Source organism: Pseudogymnoascus verrucosus, assembly GCF_001662655.1.
Source record: "Pseudogymnoascus verrucosus strain UAMH 10579 unplaced genomic scaffold scaffold_6, whole genome shotgun sequence".
Taxonomy (NCBI): domain Eukaryota; kingdom Fungi; phylum Ascomycota; class Leotiomycetes; order Thelebolales; family Thelebolaceae; genus Pseudogymnoascus; species Pseudogymnoascus verrucosus.
Genome location: NW_017263657.1, coordinates 376,606 through 396,897, shown reverse-complemented (window position 1 = coordinate 396,897; position 20,292 = coordinate 376,606). Strand labels below are relative to the sequence as shown.

Genomic DNA, 20,292 nt, shown 5'->3' with positions numbered 1-20,292 from the left:
GTCCGGAATCGTGGTCGTGTGTCTGACTGATAAGGGAGGGGGGGATGTACATAATAGCTTCCTCTCTTAGCTTTTGTCACAATTCGATGTGGGAGGGGAAGAATGGCATGTTGTGAGAGGAGTAGGGCTGAATTCTCAGTTCTCAATCCACCCTTTCCCATCCCTCCCTGCCCATCCCAGCAGCCACCCCCACATCCTTCAGCACAAAGTAGGATAACAATTCGCCTCCACAACCCACACACCACCCTCGTGGCATGGTATCTCCACCAAACATGATTTTTAATTTTTTTCAATTCCCCTTTTTCACCCCTCCCCCTCATCCATTACAAAAACCTCGATTGGCAAAATGCCCAGCCTCGACAACCTGTAGGGCACAAGCACGCAGACACAGCGTTGCCCCGTCCGAGACAGCGCCGCTTCCGTCGCTACGAGGGGGTGTGTGTGTGATAAGCGAGCTCGTAAACAGATGGCGGGAAAATGTATTTAAGGAAAGTGATATGCCGTCATAGCTACGTCGGTAGGTGAATATTTCCCTCCGGCCTATTTTTTTCGGCGCTGAGGGCGGAATCGAGGGTATGGTGAGAGGAGGGAGTGGGGAGGAGTGTTTGTTTTGAATTGGTTGCTATGCACTGTTGTGCAGCACAAGAACACAACACACAATATAGTACAGCGCACTCTCACCTCCCCAATCTAACGCCCAACAGTAAGAGCAAGTAAGTTAAGTCAGTATCCTCTCCAGCGCACCCATCAAAGTTCCCAATTTAAACACCACCAACCCGCACGAAAGTCAAAAACAGACTCCCTGCGATTACGGAATGAAAAACAGCGTTTGCGTCTGTGTGGGGCGGGGTGTGTCTCACATCGGATCCGATACGATACGGAATTGTACAGTGCTCCGGTGCGATAAGGGAACTGACTGCATGCGTGATGGGTTTGAGGGGTGGTGTGATTCGGGGTGATGGAGGGGTTGGGGAGTGGAGGAGTTGGAGGGGTGTGATGTTATGTGATGTAAGGTGGTAGTGAGGGGAGAGGAAGTTGAATGGTGGAGGGAATGAGGGGGCTGGGCTGGGCTGTCTGCTGTGCGTTTTGTATCAATGACTGACAGCTGGTGTATTTGGTTATGCTGTGCTCTACGTATGAACTGCCGGGAATTGCAGGAATGAAGTGTCTTGTGTTACTCTGTCCCACGCGGGGGTCAGCATCGCATCGATAACTCTGTTCCTCTCGTTCATGTAGGGCAGCGAGGGGTTCATGCAGAAGAAACATCGATGGACCTCTGTTGGCCATGCAGGAAAGACACGATATGAAACTCTTTATTCGCTGTGAACAGCCCCAAACCCCTTTCCCAACCTCCTCCTTCATGACCCTAATCCTCATCCTCATCACTCCCACTACTCCACCCCTCTTCATACCCCTCTGCCATCTCTCCCAGGGCGTTAGAGAGCGCTTCTCGCTCCTCGACGCCGATTGCTCGCCCGACGGTGGTTTGGAGACTCTTGATACGTGCTGCGACGCGGGTGTCTGTTGAGAGCGAGGTGCGTACGCTGAGGGCGGCGGAGGTGCGGTTGTAGATGTGTGGAAAGCTTGTAGGAAGGGGGTAGGCGAGGGGGGTTGAGGTTCTGGGGTGTGTTAGTTTGATCATTCATACCTGGGAAAGAGGAAGAAAGGAAGGATGATGAGACGAACTTATGCATTATCGGCAACCCAGCGGCACGCCGTCTCGCGCGGTCACGGCCATCGAGGTCATCCCCGTCGTTGTCGCCGCCGGTCTCCTGGTCGCTGCGACTAGATTCCACACGCCCAAAGGTATGTAACCTCCTATCCGCGCGCCTCCCACGCCCATTCATCGCCGGCGCATCAACCGGGAAAAAATCCATATCCAACTCTGCCAACCCCCCCTCCTCATCCTCCTCACTCAACCTTCCCCCATGCGTCGCAAGCCTACTATCCCCCGTCTCTCTCGTCGCATCATGACTCTCCCCATTTGGCACCGGATCCTCGCCAATAGACATCTGCAGCCTAGCGATATTCTGCGTCCCATTCACATTCAGCGCCGCCCCGGTATCAGCGAGTGACGCGCGCGTGCCGGCGCGGGAGTGAAGGCGAGAGGGGAGCGTCATTGTTTCGAGGGCTGTGGAGAGGAGGGCGGAGGCGTGCCAGAGGGAGGAGGGGTCGAGGGTTGTGTAGGATGGGAGGGAGGAGGGGATGGTGAGGGGGATGTAGAGGGAGGCTTGGGAGGAGACTTCGGCGATGGAGCGGGCTGTGTTGGAGAGTTTGAGGAATTGGGTGCTCTGGGGGTTTTGTTAGTAGGGTGTGTAGCTACGGGTTGAAAGGTTTCTTACCCTTGGCCCTTGCTTTGCGTTGCCTTCGAGTCCGAAAACCCATAGCGCTGTCTTGCCGTATTCGTCGCGCAGGCGCTCCATGTATCGTGCTGCGAAGCCGCCCCAGGCGTCGTCGACGCTGGCCATGATTTGGATACCCTGCATGTGATCGGCTTCCTCAGCGAAAGAGCGTAGGTCGCGGTCCAAGAGGTCGTGCTCCTTGTCCAGAGAGTTGAAGAGATCCTCTCCCACACTCCAATTCTCGAATGGCATCAGGGTGGATCCAAGCTCGTACTCGTTGAGTTGGACAATGGATTTGGGGTGGAAGTAGACGCGGTTGAAGTCTGACCAGTAGCGTATTGACTCTTTTGTTAGTTGCGGAGGCGTGGTGCCGTTTTCTAAACTGAGCTGGTATGCGCTTGGCTCTATTGTTGGTTGTGGCCTCATTATAGGTGCGCCATTCCTAGGCATGGTTAGCTTTGACATGACAACACCATGCTGCGACAGCTTCGATCACAACCTACCATGCTCCCGCTGACGCAGCTCTATCTTCATCCAGCTCGTAGAGTGCATTGAGCTTCCTCAACGTGCCAAACCCGCCTTTCAAGTCATATATGACCGTCCTTGGGGTAAAGGTCTCCGCGCCATCCGCACCGATGCCAGGACGGAAATGGACATCATGGTCCACCACAGGCTCCTCTTCCCCTGAGTACGTGAAATAGGACTCCTGCGACAGTATTAGTATTGGTTCATAGGGTATGGGATGTTGATATCTACTTGGGTATTCCAAAAGTGCGTTGCAAGATAATTACTCCGCTGACCAAGCTGGAGCGTGAGGATCTCGTGCATTCTCAAGCCCGCAAGATTCGTCGTCGGCGCTGCTCCGGCAACTACAGACTTTCGCAACCTAAGATGCGACGTATAATTCTTGTTGACGGTAATAAAGATGTTCTTCGCTCGTGACCACCTCGTGATTGTATTCTATGGTTGCTCTTATTCAGTGATTAATTTAAGCTCAAAGTACCCCGCTACGAACCGTGGTGGGGTTGTGGTTGGCTCAGCCAGACAGCTTTATCGCCTTCCGATAAGCCTCATGATATCAACGATCCCCTCGACTACCCCGCATCCGTCATCGAAAATAAACTTCGAGCTCAGGGCAACTCCAGCTCAGGACAAACTATAATATTCACCCTCGTCGTTCTATACCGCTAACAATCCAGCATTTATGTTTCAACCATGACTTCGAAACAAGAACCAGCGCCGCCAACGGAAACAACGGATACCCAGCCACCACCACAAGCCGCCCTGACCGTCCCAGCCGTCGGCTCAAAAGCTCCCTCTTCAGCACAACTCCCTATCCCAAACCCAAACGCCAAACCTACTATCGTAACCTTCCTACGCCACTGTGGCTGTCCCTGTAACACCTTCCCTCCTCTTACACCGCCGCGAACCCAAGCTAACACCTCCCTCCAGTCGCCGAGAAATCCTTCCGCCACTTCCGCTACCTCGCCAACCGCCACCCAGAAGCGAACTTCGTCGCCGTATCTCACTGTACCCAGGAAGCGACAGACGAGTGGGTTGTCCACGTCGGCGGTGCCTGGGACGTACAGGTCATTGTCGACACAGAGCGCGAGCTATACGCGCTATGGGGAGTGGGCAGGTCGAGTACCTGGCACTTGCTAAACCCTTGGACAGTGTATAAGGGTGTGCGGATGGTGGCGCAGGAGGGACAGCTAGTAGGGGGGAGTAGTGGGGATAGGTGGCAAATGGCGGGGAGTTTTGCGGTGGATGGGGAGGGAACGGTGAGGTGGGTTAGGTTGGCGAAGACGGCGGATGATTTGCCGGAGTTTAAGGAGGGGTTGGTGGCTGTTAATGTCAAGGTTAAGAAGGGGGAGGCTCATGACTGAAATGGAAGGGAAGACACGATTTATTGTATAACTATGTCGGTACTTCAAGTGTGCACATATGATAGTAATCACTCACTTCACCAGTCATCTCAAAAATATCCTGTGAAAAAAAAATGCATTTATCGAGATCTGTAACGACTGACAGAAAGAAATCTACTAACGACTCTAAAACTATAACCACATATCGGGATCTGTAACGACTGACCGAAAGAAATATATCGGCTCTTGATGACCATTAACATAAGAAATCCATTCATCTCTCCAACAAAAGAAGTTCATGTACCTCCCGCAACGAAGGCAAATCAAAAAGAAAAGGAAGGGAGAGACTCACCTGTACTTCCTCATCCTCCTTCGCTTCCACCTCAATTAACCACTTGATAGCATCATCAAGGCGTATCAAAAACAGCTCCCTACACCTTGCTGGCTCAGAAACATGGGCGGCCTATGAAGTATTCGTAGTTTGCCCAAAGCGTTATTGCCAGTGCCGTCAGCGAGATTGGGATAGCAGTTGCTGGTTCGGGATACCATAGGAGCAGGAAGAATAATGAGGAGGCGGGGATCAGCATAGCCATGCATAGCTCTTCTGAGATATAGGTCCGGGGTAGGTACCCATGTGGCGTCCAGTAATGATAACGCAGGCACATGTCAGCGTAGTCGAAGTCAGACAACGACGGCCTGCGAGGACGGGGACGGGAGCTGGAAGGGATGGGCGTGCTAGGGCTGGAGTCAGTTGGGTTGTGCTCAGATGTGACGAACCCATCCTCTCTAATCAGACGCGGAGGAACACTAGGCGTGCTGTGTCTAATGGAACGGCGGCGGTCAGACCCTGTGAGCGTGGTTTGACTCGACAGACGCTGGGTAGTGAGCTCGGGCTCTAGAATATCAGGTGGCGGAGAACTGGGCGGGCTGTGCGCGGTCTGAAGCGACTCAGTTGAGCCGTCGATGTGGTGGTGCTGCATTTTGTGTTGTTTTGCTCGGTATCGTGCAGTGTTCGTGATGTTGGTCTCGCGCGGTGCTTGCGGTGTTGGTCTCCAAGATGTTCATGTGATTGTTGGACTAAAAACTGTCGAACTGGCTTGGATTTCTAGGGTTTGATTTGGGGGTGGAGAGACGTGTTTTTATAGCCATGAGTTGGATAATGGCACGGGGATGGAATGGATATGTGGAACACTGGGCGATAATAAGTTCGTTTGTTTACATAAAGAGGCTTTGTTTTACCCATGACAGTGTTTGAGCACAATTCGCATTATCTAGTTCCGGAGTTAGATTCCCTTTGTTAACTAAGTAAATCTTCTTTCATGCCCGAAACATGGAGACGAGCGGACGCCATACGGCCCGTGAATTGCTTTGTCGCTCGTCTTGCCATATAGTCTATTTTAAAAGGCCAAAGGGAAATAGACAAACTATGCAGAAGTTATATGTTCAATATTCGGTGACATGCAACCCATTATTCTCACGCAGCCCTCTTTTCACTCGCCAAGACCTGCTTCTCCGCCTCCTCAAAGGCCGGCAGCACATCGCCGTATGCCTGCCACACCTGTGGCTTGTATCCAATATCCACCTTCTCCACCGCCTCACTTTCATTCCACCTCGCTCCAATCAGCTCCTCAAACGTCTCAGTCCCCTTCCTCTCCACGGCCCAAACGGCCTTATAAGCCCCACCGAGCGCACAAGCATTGCCGCCAACGTCGAGTTTATAGACACCCTCCACACCACCTAGTACATCTCCCATCACCCTTGCGATCGCCGGGCTCAGCGAGCCCCCACCAACAAGGTAGATTCGCTTTGGCTGCGCCGGCAACCCTGCTGCAGGGCTGACAACCAGGTTCTTTGACCGCAGACGCAGCGAGAGAGCCTGTGACTCGACGATCGCGCGCGCATCATCTTCGGGGATCTTCCAGCCCTCAGCGGACTCGGTAAGCGCGCCATTGGCGAGCGAGAAGCGCCACGTTCCTGCGCGCACGTTTGGCACGATCTCAGGGAGGGGGAAGTACAGGCCCAGTTTTGCGGGGTCGAGGGGCGTGTTCTTGCCGAGCGGTGGGCTCTCGAGAACGGTCTTCTCGAAGGTGCTCCAGGTGTTGCCGTTGCTGGATTTGGTGAGCGAGTCGCGCGTCTTTTCGCGGGCGAGACCGCCGTTCTTGTAGCAGAGCATGAACATGTATAGGCCGCTTGTTGTGGGGTGGTTGAAGAAGTGGACGGCTGGGTCGGCGACAAAGTGGGGTGTCGACATGAGGAATGTCGTGCTAGTGCCGAGACTGACCATGGCGTCACCCGCTCTCAGAGGCAGACTGAGAATGGTGCTTGGATTATCACCTGTGAATGGCGCGATCTGGCACTCCTTGCTGAAGCCGTATCGTTGCACGTAGTAGTCTGAGATAGCTCCCATGCTGCCACCGCCGTCTGATCGGACATCGCCCAGCTTCCGTCGTAGTATCTCGCCGTCTTCCTTGCTGCCGGCTGCGAGGGTGAGGAGGTCCCACTCCCACGCTCCCTCGACAATGTTCCAGAGGTTCATGCCGCAGACATCGCTGATATCGATCGGAGCCACGCTTCCAAGGAATACGGATGCCAGGAACGAAGATACGAGGGAGATCTTCGATGTCTTCTCGTATACATCCGGGTTGTTCTTCTTGAATTTCATGATCTGAGGGCCAGTGAATCGCTACACCTATTAGTCAATTGTCTCTCGGATGAATGATGGGACCTTACATGATGCGCTTTGCTACCCGTAAGCTTTGCCAACGCCTCCTCCGAACCGAGTACCTTATCAAAAGCATCGCACTCATTCTGTGTGCTCGCATCCTGCCAATTCGGGCTCGTCTCGCACGCGAAACCACCCTTCAGCTGCTCCACCAATGTCTTCTTCGCATCCAATTTGCTCAATGTCTCCTCCCCAGCCTTATTCCAGAACACACTCCCATGCTGCTGTCCTGCTCCGCTAATCCCCCTTATCCGATCCAGCGGGGCGCCGGCCTCTCGCAGTCGACTGAGAACCAGATCAACAGCCTCGAGCCACATCGCGACCGGCGCGGTTACTTCTTTTGGCGAAGGATGGAAGACCCCTTTCGTGATGCCATGGTGAGCGAGATCGGCGTCAAAATCGACCTTGGCTTCGTGCGCCACATTCAGGGCGGATGTGATAACGACAGCCTTGAGTTGCTGTGTGGACAGGTCGAAACCCAGGTACAAGGGACCGCTGCCAGAGGACGACATGGTAAGAATACTGCTTCAATGCCAAAATTCAATGGGTGTATGAATTTTTCTGTTGTGTCGAAGCTTTTGTTGAACTAGAATTCCTCCAGACTGCCTCCGGTGGGGTTCCTTGATGTCATGAGAACTCTAGTGGGGTACATCTTTGGTGGGGTAATAGGGGATTCAGATTCAGCCTAAATTGCCCTGGCACGTGACCACGCGTTATCTTTAAGTCACGTGGTTTGGTCTTATTTTACAACTGAACACACGTGATTAGAATCCCAATTAGTGGAGGAGACCTTCCGTCATTCAACGACTCGCAGTCAGTCACTGGCATTAAAAAATGCTTCATATATCTATCGCGAGTATAAGTAAGAGGAAGCCGCGGTGACATTTCCGAACTATACCCGATCATCAACTGCCAACTTGAAGCCTCGTATGGATAATCAACTGGATCATAGCAACTAATTAATATAGAGGTCTTGGGGTCCAACACCCCTCGTCCGATTCCTAGACGTCAGAGTAAAGGATGCACCATTGAGTCTCACCATCAATCGCTAGAATGAGACTATGGGTGTTCACTGCCGGCCCGACGGCTTAGTGAACGAGTTCCAGTGATTGGCAGGCCTGCATGGCATCATCAAGAACGCCTAACGGAAAGGCCATGTGTGTGCCATGTTGTTTGCATGTTTCCTTAAACTTGGAACGGCAGATGAGCATAACTACTTACCGCCTAGGAATGGTGGCGTCTAGGGCTTTTCATACCGACCCATACTACCGGCATTGCAAATCTACTCTATATTGTAGGTTTTTACTTCAAATGTCTATTCAGTCTGATACGAGCGGATTACTTGCTGGTGATATTCTGCTCACCGCATGAAACCGGGACGGCGTGCAAGGCGCGCAGGTGGGGTGAGCGGGATTGAGCGAGATTGAGCCAACCAACAGCGCCGACTCTCGCGCTCTTGGCATCTATCAAAACATACCTGCTGCGAAAACTAGCTCCTACTTCATAGTAGTATCCCGGCTTCGAACCCGCCGACTCTTGAGCCGTAGTATATTCTTTGGCATTCAAGTGGATAGCAAATTGATGAAAAGACGTAAGCGTATTTCATCTTTGTTGGAAATCTTGCTCTTCTTGGTGCTATAAACTGGCCAAGATCATTGGTTAACTGGAGACGGTTAGAGGCGACATGATATATCATACGAATCAAAAGAGAGTAATTAAATATTTCTTCGGGGCTAGAGCTATGAAAGGACCTTCATAGCTTCTCTCATTTCTTTTATAGTGTCATGGTTGTTGCATTTTTGAATTATTTCTCATATCCCAAATCAAGTTTGACTCGATGACCTCCGCAACAATGGCTGTGGTGGAGCGCCATATTCAAGATGAGAGCCTGGCCAAATATCTAGAGCCGCATTTTGGTTATCCGAGCCGGACCAGGCCCTGTGTCAACGATCCGGGCAGCTGCGACTATCTAGACAACGTGTATTGGATGCACGATGTCTCAATGCTGTACTCATACATTATGTGGGGAGTCATTCTTGGTATTCTCGCCGTCTGGGCCATGCTCAGACTGATAAATCCGAGCCGTAGAGCAAGTGTGCCAAAAGCAGAGTTGGAAACACAAGCAACGGCGTATCCTCGAGGCGCATATTATAGAGCATGGCGATCAGTGGCTGCAACGAGGCAGCGGTACCTGCTTCCCGAGTCTTTTGCTTCCATCTTTGGCCGTGTTACACGGATACAAGTTCTGATCTTAGCCATTATGTCGGGATATCTGCTGGTCTTCTCGTATGTAGCTTCGCAGTCTGTTTCAAGCGCCTAATAATACTAACATCAGCTAGGCTCGTCGCGATTGTCTATAAAACATATATTACTCCGGTGAAGGGCACAAATCTGCTCAATACAAGGACTGGCATGGGCGGATTCTCTGACCGCATTGGAATTTTGGCATATGCCCTGACACCCCTCAGCGTCCTTCTCTCTAGTAGAGAAAGCATCCTCTCCGTCGTCACTGGAATCTCGTATCAGCATTTCAATTTCCTCCACCGCTGGGTCGGGCGAATAATATTCGTCCAGTCTTTCCTGCACACGCTGGTGTGGACCATTGTGGAAGGTAAATTATACCAACCCCAACCGTCAGTCTATCGAACATTCATCGCCCAACCCTATATAATATGGGGCTGCTTCGCCATGCTTTTTATTACCTTTCTCTACGTCTTTAGTCTCCGCCGCGTCATCCAATGGACCGGCTACGAATTCTTCAAAAAATCCCATTACATTGTCGCCTCTCTCTACATCGGCGCATGCTGGGGCCATTGGGACAAGCTCTACTTCTGGATGCTGGCATCCCTCATCGTAGTCCTTCTCGACCTCGGCATACGCATCCTCGGCATCGGCCTTAACCACATAGGCTACACTAAATCCGGTTGTAAGTTCCCGCCGTCCCTCTTCCCAGTTCTCTTCCCATCTAACATTCCCCCCAGCCATAGGCTTCACCCCCGCCCCCGCCGCGCTCCGCGCCTTCGGTACCGGTCCTGACACCGTCATCCGCATCGACTTCTCCCACCCCTCCCCCGCCTGGAAACCCGGTCAACACTTCTACCTCTGCTTCCCCGCCCTCTCCATCTGGCAAAGCCACCCTTTCACACCCTCCTCTCTTTCCCCTGCCGCCGGAACCACACCTCATCACACCTACATTGTCCGCGCCCTGTCTGGTGAGACAACGCGCCTCGCAACACTTGCCTGCGAAATTGAAGGCGCGACTACTCCTGTCATCCTCACAGGCCCGTATGGCGCGCGCGTCGCACTTGAGACTCCGAATCTCCTCGCTGTGGCGGGAGGGACGGGAATTTCCTTCGCGCTGCCGCTTGTGATAGAAGCAGCAGGGAGTGAGAAGCATAAGGCTGGGTTGGTGCAGCTCGTGTGGGTTGTGCGAGGGGCGAGGGATTTGGCGTGGGTTAAGGAAGAAATGGGGGTGTTGAGGGCGAGGGCTGCAGAGGGGAGGGTTGAGGTGAAGGTTTTTGTTACGAGGGAGGCCGGTCCGATGGAGGGTGAGGTTGAGGAGGATGGAGTCGTTGTGGTTGAGGCAAAGGTTGGTGAGAAATTAGAGGCTGTGGTTGACGTGAAGGATGAGAACACCAAGACGGAGGTCTCGGTGCTGGACTTGGCCCTGGCGGAGGAAAGTCGTGGGTTCTCGGTCACATACTTGGGCGGTGCACATCCCGATCTTAGCGCTGTCGTGCAAGACTACATAGAGCGTAGCCCGGCGTCTGGGGGGAGGATACAAGTCATGGCCAGCGGTCCCGCGGGTATTGGAAGTACGCTGAGGAGCGTGGTGGCGAAGTGTAATGACGGAGGAAAGGTGGGGAGGGGAGAAGAGAAGTCAGATGTGGGGCTATATTGGGATGATAGGTTTTTATAGGGATACGTTAGATTATGGGCACTAGAATAAGCAGATATACGAAGCACATGCATTGAACAGACACAAGATGGGCATTCCATCTTGCACGAACATGTCGATCCGCTCAAAAATTATCTTGCTCTACTCGCTCGCCTTCTCAACCTCCGCAACAACCCTTACGATACCCTCCATCCAGGCCTCGCCTTCCACCGTCCTACACGCCTCCTCCCACTCATCAACCGTTCCCACTTCCACCAACCCCGTCGGCAAAAGCGCCTTGACCGTAGGTAATATATACATCGCCCCTTTCTCCCCCTCACCACCCCCATTAAGCGGCTTAGCAAGAACTGACCTCACATGCTGCATTAAGCTCGAAAACACTGGACACTTCTCCTGTGTCAACGTAGTAGAGTGCAATACCCTCCCCGGCACCCCCCTCTCCACGACCACAACTCTATACACCATATCCGCCTTCTCCGGCCCAGCTGCAGGCGGTGTCGTCGAAGCAGCAGCTGCAGCAGCAGGTGACCGCAGCGTCGGGTCGAGGGTATAGTGATAATCCCCCAACTTAGGATCAATATCCACCAACTCCTTCCCTCTCTGCTCATCCACCCCTTCTCCCGTCTCCCTCACCTTCTTCCCCCCGGTCGCCTTGCGCGTCTCATTCGCATACAGCCGCTGCCGCTCATTCGTCACCATCCGCCGCATCAACGGCGTCACAAGCGTGATAATTTTATGCTTCCCTTCTGGCCACCTAAGCCTCCTACTCTCATGCGCCCCCCTCCCAGCATCAGGACCCCAACACCTCTCACCCCATCCCTCATCCTCGAGAAACGCCTCCACGCACCCAAATAGCTTAAGCTTCACCAAATCCGTATCGGCGCGCGCCTTGTTCCCCACGCAGCCCGCGCGCTCTCCGTGCGCTGGGTCAAGCATGTACGTCTTCGCCGCGGCCTGGAGGTAGAGGAATTGCTCGGGTGTGAGCTCGAGGGAGGTGAAGAGCTTCGACATCGGCGGGCGCGTGTACTTCTTGCTTGCCGGCGTAGGCCTCCTGAAGAGCGCGGCAGCAGAATGGACACCTGCCGCGCGCGCGTCAGACGTCGAGACTTGTGGCCCCGAGCGGTGTGATTCACGACCATCATCAGCGTCATTTTCAGACTCGGATGCGGAACCCCAGATGGCGTGCTCGCGGGCGAGCTGATCGGGGTCAATTTCCTTGGTCTTCTTGCGCCGCGTGCCGGGCTTGATGAAGCCGGATGCTGGGGCTGGCTCGGGGAGTTGTACGGCGTTGGGGCTTTGCTTGCGCTTTTCGCCGAGAGTGCGGGGGACGGGGGGCCGGAAGTGGGTTGCTGAGCCAGGGGGACCACCCCATCTGCTCGCTATTTGTGCCTTTGTGTTTCTCTTCCGGCTGTCCATGCGTATATTGTCATTATCCTGGCTCTGGCCTGCCGTCTCCGCTGCTTGGAGTAGGCTCGCGAAGTGGTCGTTTGAGAATTGGTGGGATTGCGGGTCGTGGCGTTGCCCGTCTTGAGAGCCTGTACGGGCGTTGGCTCTCGTATTCATGGGCGTTGTATCAAAATTCGCAAGTGCCTCGAGAAGGGTGACTGGGTCGACATCGTCGTGCTCATGAAGCGGTGCTGATGGCTGGGTATAATCTGTGTACTCCGTAACCTCTCGACCACTTTCATTAACTATCAAGCCTCCATTCGACCTTCTATCCCTCGTATGTTCCTTATTATATCCATCGAGTAGTTGTGCTGGATCGGGAAATGCAGTCGCAGCACTATTAACCCCTTCTTGTTCCTTCTCACTCCCGTCAAACCCTCTCATTCCCTCGTCATGGTCGTAGGCGTACATATTGTGGACATCGCCCTCACCGGCCGTTGAGCTCCTTGCCATGTCCTGCAGCATAGCTGCCTGATCCAGGTCGAATTCACCATGGCCGTGGTTTGTAAAGTCGTGGGATGGTGAAGCATAGTTGTCGCCAGGCGTTGGTTGTGCCGGGGTACTCATGTTTGCTCAAGTACCTGGCTGGATGTTTGGTGAGGATGCATACGAAGCAAACATGATTTCAAAAACTAGTGGTGTTTTGAGTTTGCACCCAAAAAATATGTGTAGTCACGTGATATGTATTTCACATTTCGGGGTGGATGTAGTGGCTAATTTTATAGACCATACATTGGGATTTTTTGGAGTGCAGCATAAAATTTGGAGTGTTCACAGTTCAGTGCACAAATTCATAGAAGGAGACAGAAGTAACATTGATCAGCAAGCTTTTATTCCTGCAAGCCGACAACGCTGCGGATTCGCTACAACGCCAGCCATGATCATTACATCCCATCCCTCCGCAACCCCTTTTGCTAAGCTACGATTTAAAACTCAGTAGCGGCAACACCCTGGGGGAACTCGAAGTTGACACCACGGCCAGTCAAACGACGGTAGACCTCGGAGTAGGTATCGAGTCTGTAGTCAACACCACCACGCTCCTTCTCGTCGAGGATGACCTTGAGGACCTTGGATCCATCCTCCTTGGTGCGCAGGCGCTTGCCGACAATCTCGACTGGGAAGACGAGGTCGCCGAGGATGGCGTCGTGCACAGCGGTGAGTGTGCGCGAACGTGGGCGCTTCTGGGTCTGGGAAGTGCGCGAGCGGTTGGAGCGCTTGGGGCGGGGTAGGATGCGGCGGGAGGCGAGGATCAGGACGTGGCGGTCGGAGAACTTCTTCTCGAGCTCACGGGTGAGGCTGGTTGGGATGTCAGTTGGATCCTGGGTTACATTGGGAGATTTTTTAGGAAATGCTTACCGCTGCTGCACACGGTGGAAACCCTGAAGGGATGGGACGGGGACAAAGATGACAATAGCCTTCTTGCCGTGGCCAACCTCAATCTACATCGATCAAAGTCAGCATGCGATCTCCATTTACATGGTCCGCAGCCCGTCCGAAATCCAACTCTGCGCCGACACCACCACCCATCTGTATGTATGTATCTGCTCCGAACCCATTCGGCGGGTCCCTCACATCGACAACTAAACACGACAGTGTGGCTGGCGCCATTGCGAAATCGTTCTCCGGACATATGTCTCGCTGCGGATCCTACACAATCGTGTCAATGGGCTCGGGCTCATCTCACCTCGCGTGCGGACACGAATTGAAGAGGGCGGAGCGCGACCTTGAGGTCGGCGGTGTTCGACTCGAGGTCGAAGAGAGCAGTCGCGATGCTGGTCTCCAGCTCGGAGGGGCTCTGGCGCGAGGGGCTCGTGGCCGCGATCTTGTTGAGGGCGCTCATGGTTGCGGTGGTTGTCGATGGGAGGATTGGGAACGGCGGTGCGAAATTCAAAAGAGGATATTCTTCTGTGTGGGCTGGCGATAGGCGCTAGTGTAGCTGCTAAGCGAACCCTAGAATGGATTGGTTGGTTTGGGGATTTTGAAGTGAAGTCACGTGACGGGTTTATTCAAAGGTCAACTACGAATAAGAATTACAACACAACATAACTTGCAAGCGTAAGGAGTATATTCTCTAGGGCTTAGTATATATAAATATTACTATGTTGGTTAATTTAGATGTGATTGTAAGTATTATTTAGAGGTTTCACAGTTTAACACATCTTAAAAAAATCTCGAATATTTGATGGAATATTAACTAGGTGAAATTTAATATTTTAACACTTACAAATGATAAAAAAGGGTCCAACTTTTTAATATCTGCATATAGAATGATTTAATAATTACTACGCAGAAATTTATAATTATATACCGTTAGTACCATTTATGGCATTAGCCACCTAGAATGTGATGGATTATCACATTATAGGTGACATCCATTGTCTAGAATACCCTTATATTGTACCACAGGAAAAAAATAGTCACGTACGACCATAAACTCAAGAGAATTACGCATTACCGTCTGCTCTACCATACACAAGTCTCTGTAACACTGGACAACAAATAGTCTCAATCGTGCCAATAGGAACAGCGTGGAATCTAAGCCAAGGGGAAGCGAGGATGAGCAGGGTGAGTGATGTGAGCAGGGTGAGGCAGAGCATAGGTTTTGTGCAAGTTTTGCATTACTTCGCGTCAATGTTGTAACATAGATAAATAACTAATTATGAGTACAAAAATCCCCATCTCTGTACATTAAACTTGATACTTATAGGAAATAAGCAATAAGAGCAACAAGACCAGCAGCACCGGCAAATGAAGCAGTACCAACACGGGCAGCCGCACCAGGCACTGGAACAGTACCGACAGTAGTGGTTGTGTTGGCAACAGGAGCAACGGATGCAGCCGCAGCGCCATTGGAAGAAACTGGCGTAGCAACAGCCTCGGGGCCAGCAGGAACAACTGTCTCAGCACCGGTCACAACGCCAGCCTCGCCAGTGGCCTCGGAACCGGCGACAGGGACAGTCTCGACAGTTCCCTCAGGGGTGGTTGCGGAGCCACCGACAACAGGGACGGTCTCGACACTTCCCTCGGCGGTTGTTGCGGAGCCGCCTACGACGGGAACAGCCTCGACACTCCCTTCAGGAGTGATTGCAGAAGCAGTTCCAACTGGGACAGCCACGACACTTCCCCCAGGGGTAGTTGCAGAAGCAGTTGCGACGGGGCAGTAGGTGGTGTAATCAACAACGACAACGGTAGCCACAATTGGGGCAGTTGTGTATGGGCAGTCTACTACTGTTGAGGCACAGGCGCTGATAGTGGACGTGGTCGTCTTGTAGACAGTAGATGTCGTGTATGGAACATCGCTGGAGGCTGCCTGGGTATGGGTAGTCTGAACGACGGTTCCGGTAGACGATCCGCTAACGGGGCAGTAAGTTGTGTAGTCGACGATGGTATCTGTTACAGTGATAGGAGCCGTGGTGTAAGGGCAGTTTGTAACCGTTGGTTTGCAAGAGGAGATGATAGATGTGACAGTAGTGTAAACCGTTGAGGATGTGTAGGACGATGCGGTATCAGTAGCGCCGGACGACGTTGCGGAAGCGGAAGAATCAACGGTAGTAGGAGAGGAAGTCTCGGTTGCGGAAGAGTCAACGGTAGTAGGAGAGGAAGTACCAGTCGAGGAAGAATCAACGGTAGTAGGAGAAGAAGTATCGGTTGCGGAAGAATCAACGGTAGTAGAAGAGGCAGAGCCAGTCGCGGAAGAATCAACGGTAGTAGGAGACGAAGTATCGGTTGCGGTGGAATCAACGTTAGTAGAGGATGAAGTATCGGTTGCGGTGGAATCAACGGTAGTAGGGGATGAAGTATCGGTTGCGGTGGAATCAACGGTGGTAGGGGATGAAGTATCGGTGGCGGAGGAATCAACGGTAGTAGGAGAGGTCGTTCCGGAGGTAGAAGCAGAACCAATGGTCGTCGAAGATCTGTGGTGATTGGAAATTAGAGAGCGAACAGAGTTCCGGAATGGGATGGAAACTTACGTTCTGAGAATGCAGGTCTTCGTGCTGGTACCACTAGTGAGGGTGGTAAGGCCGCTTGTGGTGGCAGTGGCAGAGGCAGAGGTGCTGGTAGAGCTGACACCAGCCTTAGGCTTAAGCAAAGTAACTTCGTCAGCAATAGAGCCATCCTTTCCAAGCACGAAGGAGAATTTCATTGCAGTAGAATTGAAAAAGGTGAGCTTGTTGAATCCGTAGTGTGTCATATCAAGGACAGCGGTCTTGGGCTGTATCTTTCCAGATAGGATACTGTGGCTTTCAATATTACCAGCCATGCCGTTGATAATATGCGTCATCGAAACACCTGGGTTGGTTCTGTAGGTGTTTTGGTCGATGACAGAGCCCGAGTCGACAGCTCCAGTAGACGTAAGAGGGTACATACGCTCATAATAATGAATATGGCCAGAGAGGTAAGCATCCACACCATTCTGGAGCATCAGATTCTGGAAAGCTGCTCTGATATACGTTTGGTATGACGAGGTGCTTGAACTCCACATTGGACGATGGCTCATGGCAATGACCCAGGGAGTCTTGGTACGGTTGACACTAGCAAGATCCTTTGCCAACCACTGATACTGCTCGTATCCGGTATTATCTTGCCAGGTGCCATCGATTCTGCCGAAAGGTCCACTGTCTGTAGGGTAGGTCTCTGTCTCTAGAGGGTGGGATTCGCCATTCTTAAGGTCACGTACAAAGGGCCATTCAGGGCTGTACGCGTAATCGGTTTCACCGTCGATAGAAACAAAGTGAGCAAGTCCGTAGTCGAAGGAGTACCAGAAGTTTCCTACGCCACCAGTTTCATCTCCAGGCATCTTGAAGCGGTTCATATAGGCGGTGAAGTTTCTAATATAATTAGCATGTGCCACCTTGAAGATAATACAAGCAAGATAAAATTCATTCTCAGTTCTTACCTCTGGGATTCTGGGCAACTGTAATAAGTGAGATAGTTCGTAGAGTTACCAGTTGAGTTTGCCTTGTTATCGTTGAGGTAAGCAGATAATTCGTGATTGCCGCCATCAAATTCGGCACATGCTGCTTCGTGGTTACCAGGCAGAACCATGTAAGGCACCTTGGTAGTAATGGTGTTGGTCCATTGTTGCCAAAGATCCCAGTTAGACTCGTAAAGGGAGCTCATGTCACCACCGCGTGGGCTTCCTTGGGTGGGAACCTCTCCCTCGGGGAGTGGCTCAAGGTAATCCGGGTTGTCGACCACGCCACCAGGGAACTGGGAAGAAGAGCCGTTATAGCACAACGGCCAACTGGATTCGCAGGGAATGATGCCAGAGTACCAATCATCTGCGTAACTGATGTCTCCACCGTGCCAAGCGAAGGCAACTCCATCGTCGACGGCGAGGCTCATCTGCTTGAGTGTTCCAGCTGCATTGGTATAACCCATGTCGTTTAGGACAGCCACAGAAAACTCGCCATCCTGTCCTGCAGCACGAGCTGTAGTAAATTTCTCGACATCCGAAACAGTGGTTCCGTTGGCAGCAGGAATCTGGTAATAGTACGTCGTGCCTGGTTGCAAGTTCTTGATTGGGACCTCGTGAAACCATTGACTACACATGGTGACAGAGGAAACAAGAGAGCAAGGTGGAGTTCGGTCATATCTGAAGATTAATCCAGCGTCAGAATATGGTATGGCTCAACATAAGTGAAGGAGAGATAACATACGTGTGAGAATTTCCAGTTGCCGTTTGGTCCAGCTTGCTAGGATCAGTACCCCATTTGACAGATGGGGCAACACCTAAACCGAACGGAGTCTGATAGTGGACATTCATTCCATCTGGCAGATATGCCAATGATATGACATTGACATTGTTCGTGGGGTTTTCCGAAGCCGGTTTGACAGCAGGAGGCTCAACGAGGCGTTGGTAGCCCTTGCCATTGCCATTGATGGTCGGGTCAACCCAATCGCCAATAGGGACATCGGGGCCGGTATACGGATACACAGTATCAACCACAGGGGCTGGTACTGCGTTCGTCGCGGTCGACAGTGCGCTGAGCACAAATAGCGCTGTTGTTGTCTTCATCGTAGATGTAGAGAGCGACAGTGACAGTGATGCCAAACGAAAGGACTGGGTCAAAAGATCCCAAGCAATGAGAGTATAGAACAAACTGCGCGCGCGACAGAAAAAAATCCAAAGAATTGAAGCCAACTTACATTGTGTATATATATATCAAAGGGTACATACAATATACGACTTACGAGATATATCCAAGGCAAAGAAAACCAGGTCAGTGGTTGTTGCCAGCGACAAGGACTATTACCAACGGCTATATGCCAAGCCAATAGATTATTCTAGCCTCTACACTAATCGAAGAATGATATTGAAGCTCAAGATCAGGTACGGCCGTCAGACAATCAGAGGCGAGTTGTGGTGAACGTGGGGTGCAGGGGTGTAAAGCAAACGGCATTCTCCACCAATTTCCCCTGCCAATAAATGCTTGCATGTCTGTGGCGCTAGACCTCCCACGACAAGCTTCCTGCAACTATCTTGGCAAGGAAGGTAGTTTCAATGACGCGACGGTGTAAATAACTACCGGCTTCAAAATTGTTCTTTAAGAATGAGAATATTTGACAGATTACGTATTACGACATCAGGGTACCCCAACTGTTGAGAGAAGCTAAAGATGCGCACTCTTCTCCGAACTACACATGTCACCCACGTGCATCACCCCGGATCGACGCCCTTAACTCCTTTGACCCACGTGCGTTCCCCGAACAGGCTCTTCAACAGTTTCCAACACCTCAGCAGTGGGAGAAGTGTATAGTAAAAAATAATCCTATCCATCGACGTTCATGTTCCCTACGTCTTCTATAAGGTGCCGAGATCCGTGATTCGCGGCTAACCTTTCCTAATTTATCGTCGTTGCAGCGCAATTTTATTTCAAGCTATCTTGGCAATAGCTTCACTGAATGCACTTATCCCAGTGCTGTGGTGTTGGACTGATGAAGAGCCTGTTCGGGGAATGCACGTGGGGCTTACCGGGGCAATAGCTTTGTTTTATAGGGCCTTGGGAACTCTTGGAACCCCCCGTCTTTTCGTGCTCTGTATAAACATACACGCATTTCTCATGTTCCAACTTAGCACAAGAAACAATCCTCAAGTTTGTTGATTTTTAGAGTTCAACGTATTCCATCATGGTTTCCTTCACTCTTGTTGCAGCATACTTGTTGCCATTTGTTGCTGTCTTAAGCTCAGTCAATGCTGCGGACAGCTCCCAAGAGGATTGGGATAACTGTGATGAGATTCCAACCATCAGCACGACTGCCAGCCCAACTGCAGACCCAACTACTAGTGCTTCACCTACATCTACCGCTGTCGCATTCTCTGGACCGGGTTACCTAGAGGGATACTACGGCGGCGGAATCCAGAAGGGTTGTCTCATCACAGCTGGCACCTGGTATGCTGGGGTATGCGCCAAAATCACAGCTATCCCAGTCGGTAAGTTTCTTCGACTGTCCCTTGGCCTTACCCTCCTGTTTGCGATACTAATGCGTCAAAAAATAGATAATGGCTTCACTCTCTCGACTAGCAAAGGTCCATGCGCCGTGACCAACTCAGTACTCAACTGCGCAGCGGGTACAACAGCCAGTGTTTTCAACGTACGTTTCCAAACGAACCCCGTTACACGGATGCCTCGCGCATGTGCTGATTTTATGATATAGCAAATCGATGGTCTTCTTGCATATGGCGGCAGCTCGGCGTGGTACGTCCCAGCCGTGCCAAACCCGGCACAGATTGTGTCCCAGATTCCCGGCCCCGTTGCTGTTACCTTCCAGTGGTTGGGACAATAGGTGATAAGGGAGGTTGTAGAGTAGTCACTGTATGAATTGTCGATCCATGGATATCGGAGGGATATAACGGGCATTGAGATCAAACCTCTTAATAAATCAATTTCCATGGCCGTTGATAGCTTTAATCGATGGATATTAACTCATGTAGACGTGATGAGGCTGGATGATCCCGATAAAATCGCAATGGATCTTGCATGATTTGTGCACCGAGATATTGTCTTTCGCGTCTTG

General features: G+C 51.8%; 9 protein-coding genes across 9 annotated transcripts; 3 read left to right on the top strand and 6 right to left on the bottom strand.

Moving 5' to 3' along the window:
• Positions 1 to 1,128: 1,128 nt before the first annotated feature.
• Positions 1,129 to 3,357, bottom strand: DML1. The gene is made up of 5 exons (XM_018271626.2): positions 3,099 to 3,357; positions 2,846 to 3,048; positions 2,343 to 2,784; positions 1,687 to 2,291; positions 1,129 to 1,619 (listed from the first exon to the last, which is right to left on the bottom strand). The coding sequence occupies exons 1-5, from the start codon at positions 3,168 to 3,170 to the stop codon at positions 1,367 to 1,369; spliced, it is 1,575 nt and encodes a 524-aa protein (XP_018133557.1). The 5' UTR covers positions 3,171 to 3,357; the 3' UTR covers positions 1,129 to 1,366.
• A 20-nt stretch (positions 3,358 to 3,377) lies between these two features.
• On the top strand, positions 3,378 to 4,310 carry VE01_02114 (uncharacterized protein). Its single transcript, XM_018271625.2, has 2 exons — positions 3,378 to 3,738; positions 3,795 to 4,310. Exons 1-2 carry the CDS (start codon positions 3,558 to 3,560, stop codon positions 4,226 to 4,228), a joined length of 615 nt encoding a protein of 204 aa, XP_018133558.1. The 5' UTR covers positions 3,378 to 3,557; the 3' UTR covers positions 4,229 to 4,310.
• A 343-nt stretch (positions 4,311 to 4,653) lies between these two features.
• On the bottom strand, positions 4,654 to 5,187 carry VE01_02113 (uncharacterized protein; the record flags this gene model as incomplete). The annotated part of the gene is made up of 1 exon (XM_018271624.1): positions 4,654 to 5,187. The coding sequence occupies one exon, from the start codon at positions 5,185 to 5,187 to the stop codon at positions 4,654 to 4,656; it is 534 nt and encodes a 177-aa protein (XP_018133563.1).
• A 150-nt stretch (positions 5,188 to 5,337) lies between these two features.
• VE01_02112 (uncharacterized protein) lies at positions 5,338 to 7,543 on the bottom strand. Its single transcript, XM_018271623.2, has 2 exons — positions 6,938 to 7,543; positions 5,338 to 6,890 (listed from the first exon to the last, which is right to left on the bottom strand). Exons 1-2 carry the CDS (start codon positions 7,439 to 7,441, stop codon positions 5,682 to 5,684), a joined length of 1,713 nt encoding a protein of 570 aa, XP_018133564.1. The 5' UTR covers positions 7,442 to 7,543; the 3' UTR covers positions 5,338 to 5,681.
• Positions 7,544 to 8,691: 1,148 nt separating this feature from the next.
• VE01_02111 (uncharacterized protein) lies at positions 8,692 to 10,920 on the top strand. The gene is made up of 3 exons (XM_018271622.2): positions 8,692 to 9,215; positions 9,269 to 9,855; positions 9,911 to 10,920. The coding sequence occupies exons 1-3, from the start codon at positions 8,767 to 8,769 to the stop codon at positions 10,846 to 10,848; spliced, it is 1,974 nt and encodes a 657-aa protein (XP_018133561.2). The 5' UTR covers positions 8,692 to 8,766; the 3' UTR covers positions 10,849 to 10,920.
• On the bottom strand, positions 10,865 to 12,921 carry VE01_02110 (uncharacterized protein). Its single transcript, XM_018271621.2, has one exon. It carries the CDS (start codon positions 12,838 to 12,840, stop codon positions 10,969 to 10,971), a length of 1,872 nt encoding a protein of 623 aa, XP_018133562.1. The 5' UTR covers positions 12,841 to 12,921; the 3' UTR covers positions 10,865 to 10,968.
• A 27-nt stretch (positions 12,922 to 12,948) lies between these two features.
• Positions 12,949 to 14,198, bottom strand: RPS7 (40S ribosomal protein). The gene is made up of 3 exons (XM_018271620.2): positions 13,958 to 14,198; positions 13,630 to 13,712; positions 12,949 to 13,569 (listed from the first exon to the last, which is right to left on the bottom strand). The coding sequence occupies exons 1-3, from the start codon at positions 14,111 to 14,113 to the stop codon at positions 13,200 to 13,202; spliced, it is 609 nt and encodes a 202-aa protein (XP_018133418.1). The 5' UTR covers positions 14,114 to 14,198; the 3' UTR covers positions 12,949 to 13,199.
• A 776-nt stretch (positions 14,199 to 14,974) lies between these two features.
• On the bottom strand, positions 14,975 to 18,292 carry VE01_02108 (uncharacterized protein; the record flags this gene model as incomplete). Its single annotated transcript, XM_018271619.1, has 4 exons — positions 14,975 to 16,187; positions 16,245 to 17,102; positions 17,171 to 17,869; positions 17,934 to 18,292. 4 exons carry the CDS (start codon positions 18,290 to 18,292, stop codon positions 14,975 to 14,977), a joined length of 3,129 nt encoding a protein of 1,042 aa, XP_018133417.1.
• A 1,112-nt stretch (positions 18,293 to 19,404) lies between these two features.
• RNY1_1 (ribonuclease T2-like) lies at positions 19,405 to 20,061 on the top strand (the record flags this gene model as incomplete). The annotated part of the gene is made up of 3 exons (XM_018271618.1): positions 19,405 to 19,708; positions 19,775 to 19,869; positions 19,933 to 20,061. The coding sequence occupies 3 exons, from the start codon at positions 19,405 to 19,407 to the stop codon at positions 20,059 to 20,061; spliced, it is 528 nt and encodes a 175-aa protein (XP_018133410.1).
• Between the last annotated feature and the right edge of the window lie 231 nt (positions 20,062 to 20,292).

Bases quoted from the DNA above. Each gene is read 5' to 3' on its own strand.
- VE01_02112 (XM_018271623.2), bottom strand. From the start codon at position 7,441: ATGTCGTCCTCTGGCAGCGGTCCCTTGTACCTGGGTTTCGACCTGTCC. The intron at 6,891-6,937 runs GTAAGGTCCCAT...TAATAGGTGTAG, and splicing joins CGGGTAGCAAAGCGCATCAT to CGATTCACTGGCCCTCAGAT.
- DML1 (XM_018271626.2), bottom strand. From the start codon at position 3,170: ATGCACGAGATCCTCACGCTCCAGCTTGGTCAGCGGAGTAATTATCTT. The intron at 2,785-2,845 runs GTAGGTTGTGAT...AACCATGCCTAG, and splicing joins GCTGCGTCAGCGGGAGCATG to GAATGGCGCACCTATAATGA. The intron at 2,292-2,342 runs GTAAGAAACCTT...CAAAACCCCCAG, and splicing joins ACGCAAAGCAAGGGCCAAGG to AGCACCCAATTCCTCAAACT.
- VE01_02111 (XM_018271622.2), top strand. From the start codon at position 8,767: ATGACCTCCGCAACAATGGCTGTGGTGGAGCGCCATATTCAAGATGAG. The intron at 9,216-9,268 runs GTATGTAGCTTC...AACATCAGCTAG, and splicing joins GGATATCTGCTGGTCTTCTC to GCTCGTCGCGATTGTCTATA. The intron at 9,856-9,910 runs GTAAGTTCCCGC...CATTCCCCCCAG, and splicing joins AGGCTACACTAAATCCGGTT to CCATAGGCTTCACCCCCGCC.
- VE01_02114 (XM_018271625.2), top strand. From the start codon at position 3,558: ATGACTTCGAAACAAGAACCAGCGCCGCCAACGGAAACAACGGATACC. The intron at 3,739-3,794 runs GTAACACCTTCC...ACCTCCCTCCAG, and splicing joins ACGCCACTGTGGCTGTCCCT to TCGCCGAGAAATCCTTCCGC.
- RPS7 (XM_018271620.2), bottom strand. From the start codon at position 14,113: ATGAGCGCCCTCAACAAGATCGCGGCCACGAGCCCCTCGCGCCAGAGC. The intron at 13,713-13,957 runs GTGAGATGAGCC...TGATCGATGTAG, and splicing joins AATTCGTGTCCGCACGCGAG to ATTGAGGTTGGCCACGGCAA. The intron at 13,570-13,629 runs GTAAGCATTTCC...CATCCCAACCAG, and splicing joins TTCCACCGTGTGCAGCAGCG to CCTCACCCGTGAGCTCGAGA.
- VE01_02110 (XM_018271621.2), bottom strand. From the start codon at position 12,840: ATGAGTACCCCGGCACAACCAACGCCTGGCGACAACTATGCTTCACCA.